We start from the raw sequence: 18,935 nt of genomic DNA on the forward strand, positions 1-18,935 counted from the left end.
CACACACACACACGCACACCTTCGTTGCCCTGGGAGACTCTCAGGGACATCAGGACATAATACATCTGCCTAGATTTCCAAGGTGGGAGCTCAGGGGAAAACAGACATGTTTGGAGCCTTGGCAACTAAGCCTAAATTGTTTATGTTGGGGGGCGGGTAGGCAATAAGATAGGGAATGTAATTTGTTTTGCGTTTGAAGATACCAGGGAGAAGTCTTATCGTCTGGCAGACCACGAGTGTCTATTGCAGAGATGGTTTCTGTCGATAGGAAGCCCAGCCAGGCAGGCACCTCAGGTGTGGAAGCCGCCTGCGGGACAGGCAGGAAGCCTGATGAACAGGTAGTTACATTCCAGGCACGTCCAGTTGCTGCAAGCTGCATTCATTTCCCTGGCCTCTGTAAATAGAAGTTGTTATGTAATCTATTGGAGGGAGGGGGAAAAAAAAAAAAGGCCCACGCAGTAAGTGAACTTGCAGTGTTTAGTGAGGAAAGGAATTTGCTTGTAAGTAGCTCTGATAGCAGATTAGCAGGAAGCACATGGCAGGCTGACTTATCTGTGTATTTGTGCTGAGTTGTTGTAAACTGTAGAGGCATTTTGAAGTTTGCTGGAGAAAAGCGTACTCCCAACGTTGCCAGCTAATACGCTACCAAGTTTCCTAAAAGGCCTTTCTGTTGCCTTGGGGTTTTTCTAGAAAGCGAAATTAATTCAATTAGACTTCTTAACCTTTGTGGCCGTGGTAGCGGTAAGAATGACAAGAGCAGAGGGTGGAATCTACATTATCTCATTGTACCTCACGACCACCCTCTTATCCCCATTCTGCAGATGAGAAAACCGAGGCACAACTTGCTCAGGCTTACGCCACCAGTAGGTGGTAGAGCTGAGGTGACCTGGGAAGATACAGGGTGTTTTAAACGTGCCCATTTCATTCACAGCAAACCGTCGTACTTTTCAAATTGGAGATTGGAATATGTAGGTTCACGTTGGGGTCTCTCCCTGCTTCTCAATTTTAAGGGTCAATCAGCCAGATAAGAATGTCTTTGGACTTAATGGATTAAAGAAGTCTAGTCTGGTGCGTGCGTGTTAGACCTCGTTTTGAGTCATAGGCTAAAAATGACCAGAAGTGGAACCAGGGATATCCGACATGCTCTGGATACCTTCCTTTGCTGAAATGTGGCTTTAAAAATAGTGACTTGAATGTACCTCAAGGAGTCATCAGAGGCTTCTGCATAGGTATTTGCCGGCTATCGGCTAAAGAAGAAGGCTCCCAGAACGGGTGGAATGCGTAACCCCAGTGCCCTGTTATGGCTTTTGTTGATGAATTATTTAAACGTCGAAAGGAGGAAAATCCCTTTCAGAACTGAGTGTAAAGTGATTGTTATCACTAAGACCCAAATTTTGTTTTTGTTCAAGTTGGTAGTGTTTTTAGAGGGCTTCAAATGTATTCAGTTGATTATTTAGTGTGCTTATACCAAGTCTTTAAATATACCAGTTTCCTGAGTCTACTAAGGAGATTTATAGAACCACAGAGAATTAAAAAAAAAAAAAAGAAAAAAAAAAGAATCAGAGAATTAACATAACTGTTAGAAATCTCTGTCTCCTCTCTTTGGACTGGATCATATCTAAAACAACCCCAAGGGAAAATCTACCCTGTTTTAAAGACCTCTAGGGAGAAAATATTCTAGAACGTCCCTCCATAACTCATTCCCATGCTTAACGACCCTGAGATTTAATGTTTAGAAATTGGTTTCTTATGTATGGATAAAAGAAACTCTAAATATAAAATATTATGAAACGCGATACATTATGTAAAAGACTTTCCCATTCAGAAAAAAAAATCAGAAAGTACTTAGATGAAAAGAATCTCTTTATTATGATAGTACTGTCTACAATGCTTAAAATAGAAAATTTTTAAAAATGCATTTTTCTCTCCAGAGTTTTTCATCCCCCCCACTAGACCCAGGGGCTACAGATTGACTCAGGATTATGTAGCTCTATGTATTTTGGAAAGTTTTACCTAATTTCACAGGGAAGAGGAAAGAAGAACAACAGTAACACCACACACACACACACGCTCATGTATGTGCCCATGCACACGCACATATGCCCACACTCACACACATGCGCGGGCACACACACACAACACACAGTTTCCTAAGCAGTTTGCTCTATTTTCTCACGTTCCTCATGTCAGAATTTTTGCTGACACTCTCCCTGCGTTGTCAGTTGAAGCCCATTTCCAAACGGTATTTGCTGGAAATTGAATAAATATGTCTCATCTTTCATAATGTGTGTCTTTGTATGGTTAATTATTAAGGGGTTCTGAAGTATATAGACTATTATTTTGTTGCCATTGAATGATTTTTTAACTTTTCTTAGAGAAGATATGGCAAATACCCAGAAGAATGCAGAGGTTTTAACAGCTTAGTGAGCTTTATTTCTTTTCTTTTTTTTTTTTTCATTTACTAATTCATCTGGTAGCATCGCTAATCTTATTTATAATTTTGAAGTAAGTAAAAATTTACCTAGGAGGAGAGAGGGAGAGGACTTCTTATTTTAGGTCCATGCATAGCAATCAATTTAAACTCCTGAGGTTTAATGTGGAAAATTGCATTAAATTAAGTTATTAAATGCAGTTTGATAAGCTGGATGATTACATATCCCTTTATTCTGTTAGCATGAGAAAAATGCTCTCTTGAATCTTAATATTTACTACTTTTTATTAGGTGGGATGAGTGGCTCCCCCCCCCCACCAGACACACACACTGCAATGTTTTTAGAAACATTTTCTAATATGTAGTAAAAACAAAACAAAACAAAACAAAACAAAACAAAAACTTAAGTTCCTGAGATGCACTGATTAAGCCTGAAACGTGCTTTATAGGTCATTAAGGAAAAATGTGTGCCCCTTTCAGCTCACATCAGAGGACTGGCCAGGCTGCTGGCTGTTATTTGCAAGGCAAGGGTTTCAACAGCAAGGCTGCTGCAGAACAAGACTGAGGTCTGCCTAGAGCTGCGTTTTTTGGCGCAATTTGCAAAATGTGATTTTTAGGACCGCACCCAAATCGCATCTGACTGTTCCATGACTCCCTTGCTTTTCTGAACTCTTGAATGCACCTGTAATTGTAATTCTTTAAAAACAAAACAAAATAAAAAGCACTGTGGAGCTACATTAATTGCTGGGCCTCCGTTCCTTTAATCAGTTTATTCCTTTAGTCATTTATGGACCATTTCGCCAGTGTTCCTTAGTGAATGCCATTTCCCTATGCGGACAGATGCCAGGTTCTTCTTTACTTTTCCGTCCTTTCCTCCCCTGCCCTCCTGCCTTCCTTCTCTTCCTGCTTCCTCCCCTCCTTCCTTCCCTTGAGACAGTTTACTTGTCCCCATGGCGGGTCCCCCGGGGGCAGCGGGCAGGCCGGGGGTGCGCAGGGGCGCCGGCCCGCCCGAGCTGCTGCTGCCCATGTCGCTCTTGTCCCGCAGGCCCGGGGCCGGAGCTGAGTGGCCCGAACACCCCGCAGAAGCTGCCGGTGCCCGCGCCCAGCGGCCGGCCCTCGCCCGCGCCCCCCGCCGCGGCGCAGCCCCCCGCTGCCGCCGTGCCCGGGCCCTCCGTGCCACAGCCGGCCCCGGGGCAGCCGTCGCCCATCCTGCAGCTGCAGCAGAAGCAGAGCCGTATCAGCCCCATCCAGAAACCGCAGGGCCTGGACCCCGTGGAGATCCTGCAGGAGCGCGAGTACAGGTAAGACACTGTTCCCTGCCCCGCCCCCCACCTCGCCCGGGGGTGTGTGGACCGCTGGTGTGGTGGGCATGCTTCCCAATGGGACAAGGCACAGGCCGAAACTCAGGCTGCGGGAAGAATGTCCTTGAACAAGGGTTTGTTTGCCATAGCCGTGGCAGGAGGGGGGCCTCTGGGTTCTCAGGACGGTGAGTGTCATTCACTGAGTCCGGAAAGCTGTCATCACCCGCCATGATATGCCAGGCACTGTGTCGGGCACGAGGGATGCAAAGATCAAAGTCCAGCCAGGAGTGCCTGTGGATGCAAGAAAGCAGACCCGTCATACTTGGCCTATCTGTGCATGGTGTCTCTCAGTTTATCCTTGAATGATGGCTTCGAGCTGGTCTCATGCTACTAAAGCCTACATAGTGGCTCACTGTAATATATTCTTTGTTTTAATGCGTGCATTTGTGGGTCTACAGCTTGGCCCAGCCTTAGTGGTAAGCCCAATAGAAGTGTCTTCATGTGGGGTCCTTCTTTAAACTCTTCGTTCCAGAAACCTAATTTTCACCTGATTTGGTACATTTATCTGAATCAGTAGTGGGCAACCCTTTTCTGCAAACGGTGGGATGATTAAAACTTTACCCTTTTCAGGACTGTGGCAAAGGCCTCTCAGCTCTGCTAAGAGCATCCACAGACAATAATGGGCTGGCTGTGTTCCAGTAAAACTTTATTTACAGAAACAGGCTGTGGAAAGGATTTGGCCCACAGGCTGGAGTTAGCGGACCCTTGATGTAAATACTTAATGTTAACCAAAAAGAGAGTCCAGGAGTGTTCGGTCACTTACCAGCTGTGTTACCTTGGTGAAGTTACATCTCTTTTCCGTGACTCAGTTTCCACATCTGTTAAAAGAAGGTGTTATAGTACCTCTTGTAGGGGAGGAGATTAAATGATACAAAGACTTTCAGTACATATCAGCTATGATTATTTCCCAATTATTAATTTCAAAGAAATTGTAAGGGAAGGTCAGTAAATAACATCTAGCTTCCCTTTAAAGACATCACCTTAGTCTTTATTGAAAAACACATGACTTACGTGTTACTAGATTAAAACACTGAGTTACCAGCTTTGGTAGTTAACTGTGAAAGAAATCACAGTAACTTGCCCGTAAATGTGTGTAGCTTTTTGGATGAAGAGCAAAACTTTCCTCTCTGTACTATTACTAATCCTCAACAAAGAGCTTTTGTATTGCTGTTTCCTAAATTTTATGTATCCCTAGAGAGCTACATACACATCATCAGTTGGTATTGTAGTGTTGACAGGCAGATCACTGTGCGGTACAAAGTCACATATTAGCACTAGGTTCCTATCTGGGGCAGAAGCTTTATTCATAGGCGGTACTTTCTTTACATCACTACTGAATAAAAAAAAAAAAAAAGTCAAAAGTATTTTTTAAAAAGGCAGTAAGTAGCACCGAGGGGTATTGTTTAGTTACTCTAAAATTCTGACTTCCAAAGAACTAACTCTTTTTTGTCCTTACCTCGAATATACCAGTATTGTTACTACGTCCTGTGAACTACATTCATAACATAGACACTCTGTCTACCTAGAAATACATCTGGACTTTTCTCCTTGTTCAGCCTGTGTTGTGCGGGGCAGGGGGTTGGGGGGAGGCAGGCAGGTGTATGTGCATTTTACTGACTCCTAAGTTTTCTTCATTTTTACCAGAACTGTATTTGCAGTACTTTCTTGTCATGAGCCCCATTTTTAGCACCCTTGGATGGCCTCCCAAAGTATACAGTACTAAGTAGGACTATGTAGCCTATTCCAGTGTGTGAAAAGCTTTGGTCCTCCAGTCCCGTATCAATAAGAAAAAAATACATGAGTCGGGATCTTTTAAATTATAAGCAGAATGTGGTGGAATGGCTATTTTTGATATTATTATCGTTACTTGATGAAATGTCTCCTCTTTCGTAAATATGCGTGGCTTCTGGAATGATTGCTCTGGCAACTCTGGGTCTGAAAAGCAGGTGGGGTCTTGGGGCTGAACTTTCCCATGGCCGTCTTGAGAAAGAGCACGGGTTTCTCCTGGCAACATCACAGGGCATCTTGTATCTTCTTTAATTAGAGAGCGATGGCTGGCTTCCCCATCTGGAGATAAATAGTTCAGCTGCAGAGAGGAGTTAACTTTATCCTTCAGAAGGGGTTAGATCGAGTGCCTTAGGCTCTTGTAAGAGACAGCTAAGCAACTTTGCCTTTTGCTCCTCTTTGAGAGAATGGCTTCCTGGTCTTTAGCACTAGTAGCTGGAAAGGTCCTGTGTATCTTTACCTTCTGATCAAGTATTTGAGCAAGGTCTAAAGTATATAGATATATGTGTGTGTGTATATATGTGTATGTGTATATATATGTATATGTACATGTATGTGTACATGTAATATATGTATACATATATTTGTTTTATAATTTATGTACTTAATTGGAGCAAAAACCATCGATTGATTATTTGAGCAAGGTGTAAAAGATATCAATAGATAGATAGATATCTCCTTTATAATTTTATGTACTTAGTTGGAGCAAAGAAATCATCTGTCAGAATTTCTTTAACAGATGTTCATGTCTTTGACCATGGTAATATCACTTACCTTGTCTGTGAAAATTGAAAGGAAGTTGTCAGAATCTCAAATTTCTTTTCGACTTTTAAGTCGCTTGGCTGTTTCTCTTGCTCATCATAAAAGCAGAATCTTGACAAACTGACCTTCTTGATTCGACAACAGCATAAATAAGTTTCTGCGCCTGAACACTTTGCCTCAAATCTGTGCAGTCTGCGGTGAAAACATTTTGTTCCCATCTAAATTGTATCCTTTCTTTTTTGACCATCTTTCTCTTACTGATGAAACTCCGTGCCTTTTTGTGTAGTTAAGCGTCAGAGAGAGAGTTCCAGTTTGTTCTTGCTGTTGGTGGTGGTGGTGGTGGGTCTTTCCAGCACGCTTCTCTTGCCCTGTCAGTATACCTGACTTCGCTTCTCCCATCCTGAGTTCAATTTTCGGGCAAAAGCGCTCCGGTTGTCACGTTAGTGTGTACACGAATGGATTCCACAAGCGTTTTCACGGAAGATGCGTTTTACATTCAAAGGAGTTTATTTGAGAAGCTCCCCTTTGAAACACGCCAGCCCTCTTTGGCATTAATTTCAAATTCAGTATGAAAATAGTAGCACACCTTGCTTCAGGAAGCAAGCGTGTTTTTTGTCCTTCCCTGATCCCCACTGCAACCCTGAAACTCCTTCTCAAAAATTACCAAGGGCTGTTTGATCAGCAGAGTTACGATAAGTCATTTTCCCCCACCCTCTCCCCTCTCTCTCCCACCCCCCTTTTTAAAGTGTCACTCAGCTCCTTGAAGGAACAAAATGTACCAGTGTCATTTTCTGTTCAAATAACTCTCCTACAGGAATCATAAACTTCTCCTCTGGACCTGAACAAATATCTGTTACCTTTAATGGAACTCTTTTTCTTGCTGGAACAGTAACCCCTCTTGATTTACTGTTCAATCTGTATGAAAAACCTGAGTGACCTAATTCTGCTTCAATTTTCTGTACTCGTGAGGACACCAAATGAGTCTCCCGCAGTTATACAGTATTACATGTGTTGTTGTTTCGGGAAGTTTAGAATCCTGAATCTCTTTATTGGACTACCTGCTGAATTCCATTGATGGGAAGATGAAATTGTCTGGCGAGGAGCATTATTTAAAATGAAGATTTCTATTAACAACGACGACCACCACCACAAAGAAATAAAATTTTCTACGTTAAAGCAGCCCCTCCTGTACCCTTGCTACCCACCCACCATGTGCGGAATTCAATGCATGTAATTTTACCGCGGAACTTACCTTTCCTCTTCTGTAGTTTTGCACGATGGCACTTTGCACTTTCCACCTCCCTCTCATAAAAGAAAGATTCTTTTGTGTTGGGGAATCTGGGATTCCTTGACAAATTACTAGGCTCTTGGGAGATGCAGATATTTTGGGAAGCAGTGCCCCCCTCTGCTCCCCACAGACTCTGAGGCTACATCTGCCCCCATCCCTGCCTCCCCACATCCCTACATCTCCCACTCCCATCGGGGGAATTAATCTCTGTACTCTCAGCCCAGTTGTCCTAAGATTATTTATTTCGTCCTAATTCCATAGACCTTTAGAAGATTAAGAAAAAGCAGCTATGCCTCTGATTTCTCACTTGACCCACTTGGTCAGACAAAGTAAGCCCAAACACCAAGGGATGGTTGAATTTCTGAGATATTCACATGAAACAAACAAACAAACAAACAAACAAAAGCTTGTGGTAAATCTAGAACCAAGGAAGTAGCCTAACTAACTCACTGACTCTCATCTACCTCCCTGTGATATTTAATTCTCCTATACTGTGGCCTTCACTCGACATGAGTAAAGCTGTTTTGGCTTAGTTTTCTTTTGTTTTGTTTTTTTCCTATTTAAATTAAATATTTGAAAAAAAACACACTATAACAGGGTTTTTTTTTCTCTTAATGTCGTAGTTAAGATGTACCATCTCTGGCCATAGTTAGAGATTTTCGGCAATGTGAATATTTAAGAAATTGAATTGGACAAAGGAAATGGATCTTTGTTCCATACGGTGAAAATTAAAAAAAAAAAGAAAACAACTCTGATGAAAATCCCATGAGTATCAGTAGTAATAGGAATGCACAAGAACAGTGGGTGAGGTGGGGCAGTCTGGCCAAAAGAATACAATGTGGAAGTTTGTTTATTTTTCTATTATTTAAAATTTGTAAGTGTTCCTTTTTTTATTTCAAAAATGGTGGAAGTTTCTTACCGTCATTTGAACTCACAAGTGTTTATTCTGCTGCATGTATAAGCCGTTTAGGGGCCTGTTTGCTTGTGTTAGTACAGAGGGCTGAAAAAAACAGCATGATAACACGGACAGCGCCAATAATAGCATGTTCTGCCATCAAATCGTTCAGTAAATCAGAATTAATAACACGTATGTACCAAATAAAATAGGAATCTGTCAGGATATTGTTTCCAGCAAAGTCAATGAAAAAATGATGTGCTTCCCTTACTGTCATTTTTTAAAGTTTTGAAAAAGATGGCATTTTACTTCTCTACCAAAGCAAACAGTTGCAAGTTCTGTACGTTTTTTTGGTTTGGTTTGGTTTTTAAAAGCACTCAGTTTTTGATATTTGGGCTAACTGAAGTAGTAAGAGAATTTTGTGGGCCCTCGCTCAGAGATTGTACTTTTTCATGTTGACACACACAGAGCATTGTAAAGGTCGACAAAACCATAATACAGATTTGTATTTATTTAGTCATTTATTATTAATATTTTTAAAGATTTTATTTTTTAAGTAATCTCTATACCCAGCTCAGGGCTAGAACTCACAACCCTGAGATCAAGGGTCACACGCTCCACCGACTGAGCCAGCCAGACACCCCGCATGATACGAGTTTTTAAAAGAGTCTTTAATTATCAGCTTTTATAGTTGAGGTCCAGGAAAGCTGCAGTCAGAAAGTGTGTATTAATTGCCTGCGGTGTCCCTGCAGGTGTCAGGCAAATGAGGCTCCTGTCCGGGCTCCCTCCTTCACTAGTTCTGTGAAGTTTGCGTGTTTCTTACTGTCTCCAAACCTCAGTTTTCTCATTAGTAAGATGGCACCTCTATAGCATTTACCTTGTAGGGGTGCATGCATGTGTGTGTGCGTGTGTGTGTGTGTGTGTGTGTGTGTGTGAGACAGAGAGAGTGAGTACGTGCAAAGGAGGGAGGGAGAAAGAATTGAAGAAAGTTCTACCTTAAATACACCTTAGCACAGTTAATGTTAACTTAATTTAACTTACTACCTTTTACTATTCTTCATGAATTCTTTTCCAAGACACTTCTGCCCCAAGTTTGGAGGGAGGTAGTTCTAAAAATAGATTTTAAATGGCATGCAATTATTTGTAAGAATAGGATCCAGGCGAAATCTGAAGCCGGTTTGTATGGGGTCACAGTAAAAGTATCCCGGCTGAATGAAGAAAGTGGGGTATGTTTTGTTTTCTCTTCTGCCTTTATTTTGAAGAATGACCTGCAGTTATATTTCTAATGATGTCGGAGATGAGAATCTCTAGCAACCCTTTTTCTAGAAACGTAGTTTTTAAATACTGTTACTTTACCATCTCCCGCTACCCCAAACCTGATTTTTAAAAATGCCTACTTTGCCTTTTCTCAGACAAGCACTGCTCAGAGAGGAAGTGGTCGTGGTTGGCAGGCTCCCTCCATGAATGTTTTGGGTTGGTTGATTTCTGTGGCCTCAGCACCTAAAAGTGCTCTTGTTCACTCAGCTTCAACGGCTGTTGTCATCAGCATCTTGGCAAAGAGGGCACATGGCCTGGTTGCCTAGGATGGAACTGGAAGTCAGAAAGAAAACTCTGTTGTCTCAGCTCTGCACTCTGGCTGCCTGGGCATTTGGGAGCAAATCACATTGTCCTGTCTCTCATGTTCTCTCTGTCTGAAGCAAGTCATGGCACTGGACTGCCTTCCTAGATGCATCCTGAGTCTTCCTTTCTGGGTGTTGGAGAGAGAGAGACGTTGTGAAGAAGGCCAGAGTGTTGAGCAACATACGGCGCCTGTCCGCGTCAAGGCAGAGGTCGCTCTTCTCCGTTTAACATCAGATAATCCAGCTGGGCATCAGGAATTCACCGACAGCAAGATCCGGGATATGTTTTGCCAGAACTTAAACCTGAGGGTTACTGTTTATCATTCAAGACTCCGTTGTAATGTATATTTCCGCCTCCCCCTCCCCCCATTTCCTTATCTCCTTTAGACTCCAGGCTCGCATAGCTCATAGGATCCAAGAACTGGAAAATCTGCCTGGCTCTCTGCCACCAGATTTACGAACCAAAGCAACTGTGGAGCTGAAAGCGCTTCGCTTACTCAATTTCCAGCGTCAGGTAATAAATACCTTTTCCCCAGCGAATCCGAGATGAAGGAAATAAGCGGAAGTCTGTTCAATATTGTTATAAAGATACAAACTTAGTAAAACTAGTGTGTATTTCCAACCAGCAGCATAGAGCCAAAAGTAATGAAGATGAATTGTTTATTATCCTACTTTTTTTCTTCTGTATATCAGAGTCATTTTTTTTTTCTCCTATATTACGGTTTCCAAAGTCAGAGTAATGGCATTTTGTTACCATGGATGAAACCTTGAGAATAAATGGTTTAGCTTGCCTTTATGACTCCAAAGAAAAAGATAGAAGGGGGTCGATCAGAGTCTCTTTGTAAACACAAATGTAAAATCCTAGCCATTCCGAATTCTCCTCTGCTGAATTGATAGCCCCTCATTTGTAGAAATACATAGCACTGTTTTCTAACGGCTGATTATTCATCGGAGCCTAAGTTTGAAGCATTTGACCACATCAGGCCCACGTATTGACTAATCAGTGGACTGTTACCTAGTGTTCTTGCTGTGGTTCTTAGTAGTGACTGATTACTAAAAGCTAGCATGGTGATCTGTTTTATAACTGCCGAGTCTGTAGGAGACTAGTGAAATGAAGTAGAGATAGTTTTACGTTGGTGAGTTTTGCTCTGTGGACCCAAAAGGTGCCGGTCTCCTGGTCCGCACCCTGCCTCGTTTAGCCAAAGGGGAGAAGGGACGCATGCTTGCCAGGCAGGTGGGTTTACTTGGTGAAGGTCTCGGGGCGTGCAAAATGAATTATTAATGAATGAAAGTGGTTTGGAAGTATTGAATTGCATGACTCAGTCTGTAGCGGGATGTGACTAAAATCACAAAGGCACCCCACTTGCTACTGTCATAGGAACTCGGTTGGGAGTACATTTGCCCTATGGGTTATAATGGCGCAGGAAGGAGGGTGTCTTGGTGACAGGGTGCTCCTTGGCCATAGCTTTGTGAGAGTAGCTTTCAGCTGAAATTCTAAAAGAAAGAAAATAAAAGGCCCCGAATGCCATTTTCTTCCTTTCCTATACGGGACTTCACGAAACGCACTTCATGAAGTGCTTGCTAAAATTTTGTGAAAATGATTAATAACCGAATATATCTTCACAAAATAAGATTATATTCAGATTTGCTTCTCTGTGCTGGACTCTTACCAGTCTCTGATTTTTTTGCTTGATGGTGTAGAAAAGTCCACCCTCTATGAAATTTTCCCAGTGAATTAACTATAGTTGATGCTGATTTGAGATTCGGTTAGATTGTTATTTTAACATCTGCCCAATCCTTCCCCCACCCCCACCACCCCGGCTGCTACCACATAACGTACAACATGGATAAGACACTACGTTTATGATAATCTAAAAAGAAGTCCACGATCTAGTGTGAAATTTAAATATCTTGGAAAGAATATCATCGTTGGGAGTGGGGGAAGCCAAAGCCCGTATTTCCCATTTTTCGTATGAAAATTAACATTGAATTAATATTGTTTGAGTACCTGCTGCTACTGTGCATGAACAAGAAGTAATGTTTCTACTCTTTTTTGCAGAGCATCATTAAAGTCCACCTTTAGACACAAAAAGAATGTTAGTATGGCACTTAAAATGAAGTAAAATATTTCAGAAGCTCATTATAATTAATACCATTAGAATAATTAAACAGAATGAATTAATTTGTTGAACACCCAAGACAGGTTTTGGTTAGTGTTTTTGTTAGTGTTACAGTGCTGTAAGTTTCTGTTTTTGTTTTTAATCTGAATTACTTGGAAAGAACACTTTTACCGTCTTTGAAAATGCTGCGTGGATTTGGCACACTTTAGTCCCTTCACTTACAAAAAACAAGGCCAACTCCGATGGAGAACCTTGTAGAGACCCCACTGTGCCCCACCAACGGGGAGCAGGGCAGTGGAGGCTGTCCAGGAGCCAGGCCTCTGTTTGGGGAAGCTCTCCCAACGGCTCCCCGCTCCCCCCCTTGACCTTGACAGCTGAGACAAGAGGTGGTGGCCTGCATGCGACGAGACACAACCCTGGAGACGGCCCTCAACTCCAAAGCATACAAACGGAGCAAGCGCCAGACCCTGAGGGAGGCCCGCATGACGGAGAAACTGGAGAAGCAGCAGAAGATTGAGCAGGAAAGGAAACGTCGACAGAAGCACCAGGTATTGGGGTGTGGACTGTGTGGCCCTACATTGACGGACATGCCTGACTGAGCCCTCAGGTGGACTCAGAAGGACTGAGAAATGTACTGGCGAGGGCGGTGGGGACAAGCCATGAGAACAGAAAGGTCCCTTGCAACTCCCGTGTTCCAGCCGCCCCATGTGAGACAGGCCAGGCTAGGGAAGTGGGTGGCCTGTCCATGGGACTGTGAGGGGATCAGTGGAGGACCCTGCTTTCTGAAGTCCAGGCAGGTGTCTTCTGCATAATCCCACGGCCAGCTGCCACCCGGATGGCCTGGAAAAGAAATGAAGAGAGCAAAACAGTTTTTGTTTTTTTTTTTTTAAATTTCTTATTTATTTTTTGAGAGCGAGACACAGAGTGTGAGTGGGGGAGGGGCAGACAGAGAGGGAGACACAGAATCCAAAGCAGGCTCCAGGCTCTGAGCTGTCAACACAGAGCCCGATGCGGGGCTCACACCTACAAACTGTGAGATCATGACCAGAGCCGAAGTCTGAGGCTTAACTGACAAGCCACCCAGGCTCCCCAAAACAGTTATTTTTATAACGAATGTGAATACAGCCTCCTGGGCTTTTCTGGGGCCCCGTTGGAGGTTTCATAGGGGCAGGTTAAAAAAAAAATTTTTTTTTTTAGCGTTTATTTTTGAGAGAGAGAGAGAGTGAAACAGCGCAAGCCAGGGAGGGGTAGAGAGAGGGAGAAACACAGAATGCGAAGCAGGCTCCAGGCTCTGAGCTGCCAGCATAAAGCCCGACGTGGGGCTCACATCTCACAAACTGTGAGATCATGACCTGAGCTGAAGTTGGACACTTAACCGACTGAGCCATCCAGGCACCCTGGGGCAGATATTTTAAAATGTTCCTTCCTAGGGGGTTGGAAATATTTTTGATGCAGGATTTGATTTTGCATTAGAAGCCCTGTAAATTGTGTTTGTTTTCTGGTGCTCGATTTAATGCCCCAGCTTCGTTTCATTTGGAAAAATAAATGTTAGATATTCGTTGGTACACGTGTCTCCTCCCGTATTTCAAAAGTAGATCTGAATTATGGGCGGCGATTTGCGTGGCTCCTCATCTTATTTCAAGTCACGGTTCTAAGGCGTTTAAGTTAGAGCAGAAGAGGCATGACTTTGATAACCTGGTTCTCACTGAAAATATCCGCCTCCCTCGGGTTTATTTGAGGGTGATGTGCTTTACATTTCATCCCTGCTGTTTTGCATGCTTCTGCCAATCCTTGATCCTGCCATTTCCATGGGGCCGTATTTTTTGAGGCCTCAGAGGTTTCGCTTCCACACACTGGCGCCCAAACAAACTTTGAGAGCCTTTTTCACCAGCCCCATAGCCCACAGCTCAGCTGCCAGGAGACATCCCAGGGCACCTGTCCCCCAGAAGATTCTAATCGTCCACTCTCATGAAGCCAAAGTGTGTGCTTTCTTGGGCTACGCTGAAACCTCATGGGAAATAGACTTTGAGTATCCTTTTCTCCTCCCTTTGGATCCTGTAGGAGTACCTGAACAGTATTTTGCAGCATGCAAAAGATTTTAAGGAATACCATCGGTCTGTGGCCGGGAAGATCCAGAAGCTGTCCAAAGCAGTGGCAACTTGGCACGCCAACACGGAAAGAGAGCAGAAAAAAGAGACGGAGCGTATCGAAAAGGAGAGAATGCGAAGACTGATGGTAAGGGGCTCGCTCGCCTGCAGGGACCCCGGGAAATGGGGGTCCTCACAGGCACCCGTATTGAGAATGGTAAATATGCTATAGCAGGGGGTGAGTAAAAGCGGCTTCTCAAACATGTTAACACGCTCCTTTGAACCTCGTATGGATGGAGTAGGAACATCTTCTCTTTCCTGGACAGCACATAACCACGAATCCAGGACCACGGCTGATGAGTCGAGTACTTGCCTGTCCTGGGGCAGCATTGCTGTTCAGATTATAGCTTCTCACATAAAGGCGGGTCGTGCAGCTTTCAGGAGTTGTATTTAACAACCAGATCGTCCTTTGTAAAATTTTGCGTCTTTGAGACTCATGATACAGGTTGCTTTGCATGAATGTGTCATGAAGTTATATCTTGGACTCGAAGAAGGTCTGTTTTTTTGAAGCCTCTGGTGTTATCCTTTTTTTTTTTAATGATAGAAATTTCTCCCTAGCAGTATAAAAAGTGATTTTTAAGTTGATTTTGAAATGTTGCGTTTTTGGTTATAGCTGTGTTATTGTCAAAGGCTACCCACGGGTCATTACATTTATGCTATTATTTTTTAATGGATATATAAATACAGAAGGGATTGGTTTACATCATTGGCCAGGGTGTTTGGTTTTATTGACCATTTATTTTTGGAATTGGACCTTGGAGCACACCATGGAATTTTAAAAGTGTGTGTGATCTATAATGATACGAGACCTGCAAATTGTACCTGGGACATAATGCCCGAGAATAGGATGGAGATAAAATCATTAGCCTTGGCCCATAATTACGAACCTGGAAAATTCCAAGTGACAAGGCCTTTCTTGGTGTTATTATGGTTTGAATTTTTTTTCCCCACTAATTTTGTGGATTCCAGAGACTAAACACCATGTTTTAAAGAGCCCTGTTTCCAGGTATTACTAAACCTTAGGTCTCCTCCAACCTCCCTCTGGTTTTTCGGGAAGGAGACGACTGTCCACGAGATTTCTAACTAGCCAAGGAGGCTGCTTTATAGTAATTTGAACAGTAAGCGGTCAAAATTTGTCTGATTCAACTGGAGTGAAACTATATTAGAACTTCAGTAACAGATTGGTTTGACACTAATGATTAGGCATTTGCAAATCATTAATTTTTGCAATTAAATGATGGAATATACAGATAACAGGGAAACTGCAGTTTTTATCACTCTTTCTTCAAGTGAGATCAACCATAACCAAAAGCAATTAGAGTTATAATAGCATTTGAGGTTCACACTCATCCACAGGGCAGACAGCAGCTAGACTGGGTTATAAAATGGCTGTCACTCGGGCACATGCTGGAGTGGTGCCCCTGGACCAAAGATCCCCAGCTTTTCCGCAGAGTGGAAGATTTTGTGGTATGTCCCTTTTTATCCTGCACGTCACACGAGGAAAATATTTTGAGCTGTCCTTTTTATTGGGATGCATAAAAGAGATTTCTCTTGAAATGGCCCAGAGTACATCAGAGTTTTTATTGCATTTAACCTCATAATGTTGCTTAATGGGAGGTAGAGGTGGAAATTACTGTACCCGTTTTATTACCCAGCAGTATCAGACTCCAGGTGCTAAATGACTCGCCTCTAGTCACGTAGGCCCGTCGCGCCGTGCCTGTCAGTGACAAAACGCCCCCGAATTTGACTTTTCCTATCAGCCGCGGTGTTTGTGATGCTTTTACGTATATGAAGTTGTACTTACTACACTTACAGTCCATCGGAGTCTTTGCCATTAGAAATACTTACTGAGCTATTTCTGAATGAAGAGATCTTATGTCTGGAATTTGCTTCAGGACACTCTAGCTTGGGACTGGGGAGAGGACTTGAGGGAAGGGTAGCTGTGAAAAGGGAGTCCTCGTGAGTTAATTCCTGTTGCTTGGTGTTGGTGATATGAGAGATTATACTCTCCTCTCTACTTTCAGTTGTTTTTGAAAATTTTCAGAATACAAAGTTAAGGATACACTTTGGATGACGGATTCTCAAATTTTATCTGTGTGTGTGTGTGTGTGTGTGTGTGTGTGCGCGCGTGCGCGCGCACAAAGAACCTTAGAAGAGCAAAGAGCTGACTTTGAGGACTTGCTCGCACCACATAAGTAGTGTGGTTCGGTGTCCTGACTGCTACGAGCCCGCGTGTCCTGGGACGCAGGCATGGCGCCCCCAAGCGCACCCCAGACCCGGATTGTGCGCCGTAACTCACGTAGCCTGGATCCTTAGGTTGCCCGCACTCACCACCAGTCAGAGTTCAGACCATGAGGGGGGCGGATGAGTGGCAGATGGAGTCGTCTGCCAATCTTTATGGCGCCCTGACCGTGTTCTTCTTTCCTTAATAGGCTGAAGATGAAGAGGGCTACAGAAAACTGATTGATCAAAAGAAAGACAGGCGTTTAGCTTACCTTTTGCAGCAGACTGATGAGTATGTGGCCAACCTGACCAACCTGGTTTGGGAGCACAAGCAAGCCCAGGCCGCCAAAGAGAAGAAGAAGAGGAGGAAGAGGAAGAAGGTGAGTGCCCTAGTGAGTCAGAGGAGAGGAGTGTATGGTCAGGAGCCAGCCCAGGGCCCTTTAATACATTCTCCTGGGACACCTGGGTGGCTCAGTCGGTTAAGCATCCGACTTCGGCTCAGGTCATGATCTTGCGGTTTGTGGGTTCGAGCCCCGAGTTGGGCTCTGTATTGGCAACCCAGAGCCTGGAGCCCGCTTCGTATTCTGTGTCTCCCTCTCTCTCTGCCCCTCCCCTGCCCATGCTGTGTCTCTCTCTGTCTCTTAAAAATAAAAGAACTTAAAAAAATATGTATATATGCATATATACATGTATGTATATATACATATGTATGTATATATGTGTGTGTGTGTGTGTGTGTGTGTGTGTGTGTGTGTGTATTTACTCGTTACTGCCCTAGTGAAAGACTCAGGTATTTGAGTTGCAGAAAATGCTTACCCAAAACAGGCACCGTGTCAAAGAGGTGATGAGGCACACCAGACCACAGGTCGGAGATGAGGGTGTAGCCAGTAGGATGTTCCAAACTGTAACGGTTCTGTCCATACTTTCACGGTTCCGTACAGTGTTGAAATATCAAGTGTATACGGTCAGTCAAAAAGGGAAAGATGTGAGGGCACAGAAGTATTTGCTTAAGTTTAATGCCAGTGTGGTAGGGCGATGAAAATTAAGAAGGAATGCAGAGTACAAATGGAAAGAGCCTGAGAAAGATGTTAAGAGATGGCCTTGGGGTACTTTCGAAACAGATTTCAGTCTGTTTGTTCGAACGAGAGACAGTGTCAAAGTGGTTCCTTCATTCAGTTCGGCTGCCCTGGTGTCACAGTAGGGTGAGTGTCTAAGGCAGGGTTTTAGGTTATTACAGAGAACAGTAAATAGTTTTATGTACAATATAACCTAATTATATTGCACGGAAAGTGAAGAGTAAGATTTAGAATTTCTGCCCTGCAGATATTGTACCTCGATTCAAGGGCAACCTGCCAGTGTAGACCTGTGAATACAGATCCTCTCTGAATCCTGAGTGGTCTGGTGATTTGGTTCTTGGTTCATGTTTTGTTTTCACGGCACACCCTGATTGGCCTGGGCACACACACCAGCAAGAAACAGGAAGTCTCGGCCAGGGCTGTGAGGATTGAAGATTGGTGCCATTTAATCATTTATTCTGTTCACTGAATAATTGAACGCAATGTTTTTCAAAAAATAATTAATTTCATGGCTCCTGAATTCCCATCCCTGCTTCATAATTAAGGAGGAGGAATAAATGACTGAGAAGGTGCCTTCTTGCACCTGACTTCTTTAGTAGAAGATAGCTTCCCGCATTGTGAAGAGTGCGCAATGACTCAGGGCTTGGATTTAGACATTTCGTCGTTGAGCGATCCCTCATTTTCTTGTCAAGGTGGCATTATAGACTCTGCAGAATGCCAGCTCCCAGTTTCTGACTTCAAAAGACGCTTTCAGAGTCAGAGAAAGGCACATGGGCAAACAGGTAGAAAGAATTCTGTAACATTCCGCAAGGGGACCCCGTGAAACGGCACTTTTCGTTTTTCCCAGTCCGGAGCTGTGTTTTGCAGAAGTGGCCAGGAAAAGGTCACTGTTGGTGTTCGTAGCAGTAAAATTCAAATTCTGCTTGGTGTGTGTGTGATGTAAAAGCTGAAGGGTCCCCGAATTGAGCTTCTGGCTTATAATTAATGGATTCCTGCCATGGTATTAGATTGTTATATCATCGTAGGCAAAGAAAGATCTCTAACTGAGTGATGGGGATTATGCCTTTATTTTTGTGTTAATCTGAATAGAGCGGGAACCTGTCCCACTATTTTTCACAACTTTGCATGACCTGTAGATTGGCTCTCTACTTCCAAACTCTTAGCTTCAGGTTTGCTGATAGCATTTATTCTTTTCTCTTTCATCTATTTGTTTGAAGAGTATCAACTG

At 43.3% G+C, this 18,935-nt stretch overlaps 1 protein-coding gene across 7 annotated transcripts in view; it reads left to right on the plus strand.

Annotated features, from left to right (window-relative positions):
• SMARCA2 (SWI/SNF related, matrix associated, actin dependent regulator of chromatin, subfamily a, member 2) overlaps window positions 1-18,935 on the plus strand; it is a 178,296-nt gene that overhangs the window by 28,960 nt on the left and 130,401 nt on the right. For all 7 annotated transcript variants that reach the window (XM_027041111.2, XM_027041104.2, XM_053205306.1 and 4 more), the window contains exons 5-9: window positions 3,477-3,732; window positions 10,529-10,655; window positions 12,636-12,809; window positions 14,323-14,496; window positions 16,841-17,011. In XM_027041111.2, coding sequence (XP_026896912.1) covers window positions 3,477-3,732; window positions 10,529-10,655; window positions 12,636-12,809; window positions 14,323-14,496; window positions 16,841-17,011 — 902 coding nt within the window. The remainder of the gene's footprint in view (window positions 1-3,476; window positions 3,733-10,528; window positions 10,656-12,635; window positions 12,810-14,322; window positions 14,497-16,840; window positions 17,012-18,935) is intronic.

The sequence above is a fragment of the Acinonyx jubatus genome, chromosome D4 (assembly GCF_027475565.1).
Source record: "Acinonyx jubatus isolate Ajub_Pintada_27869175 chromosome D4, VMU_Ajub_asm_v1.0, whole genome shotgun sequence".
NCBI classification, from domain to species: Eukaryota; Metazoa; Chordata; class Mammalia; order Carnivora; family Felidae; genus Acinonyx; species Acinonyx jubatus.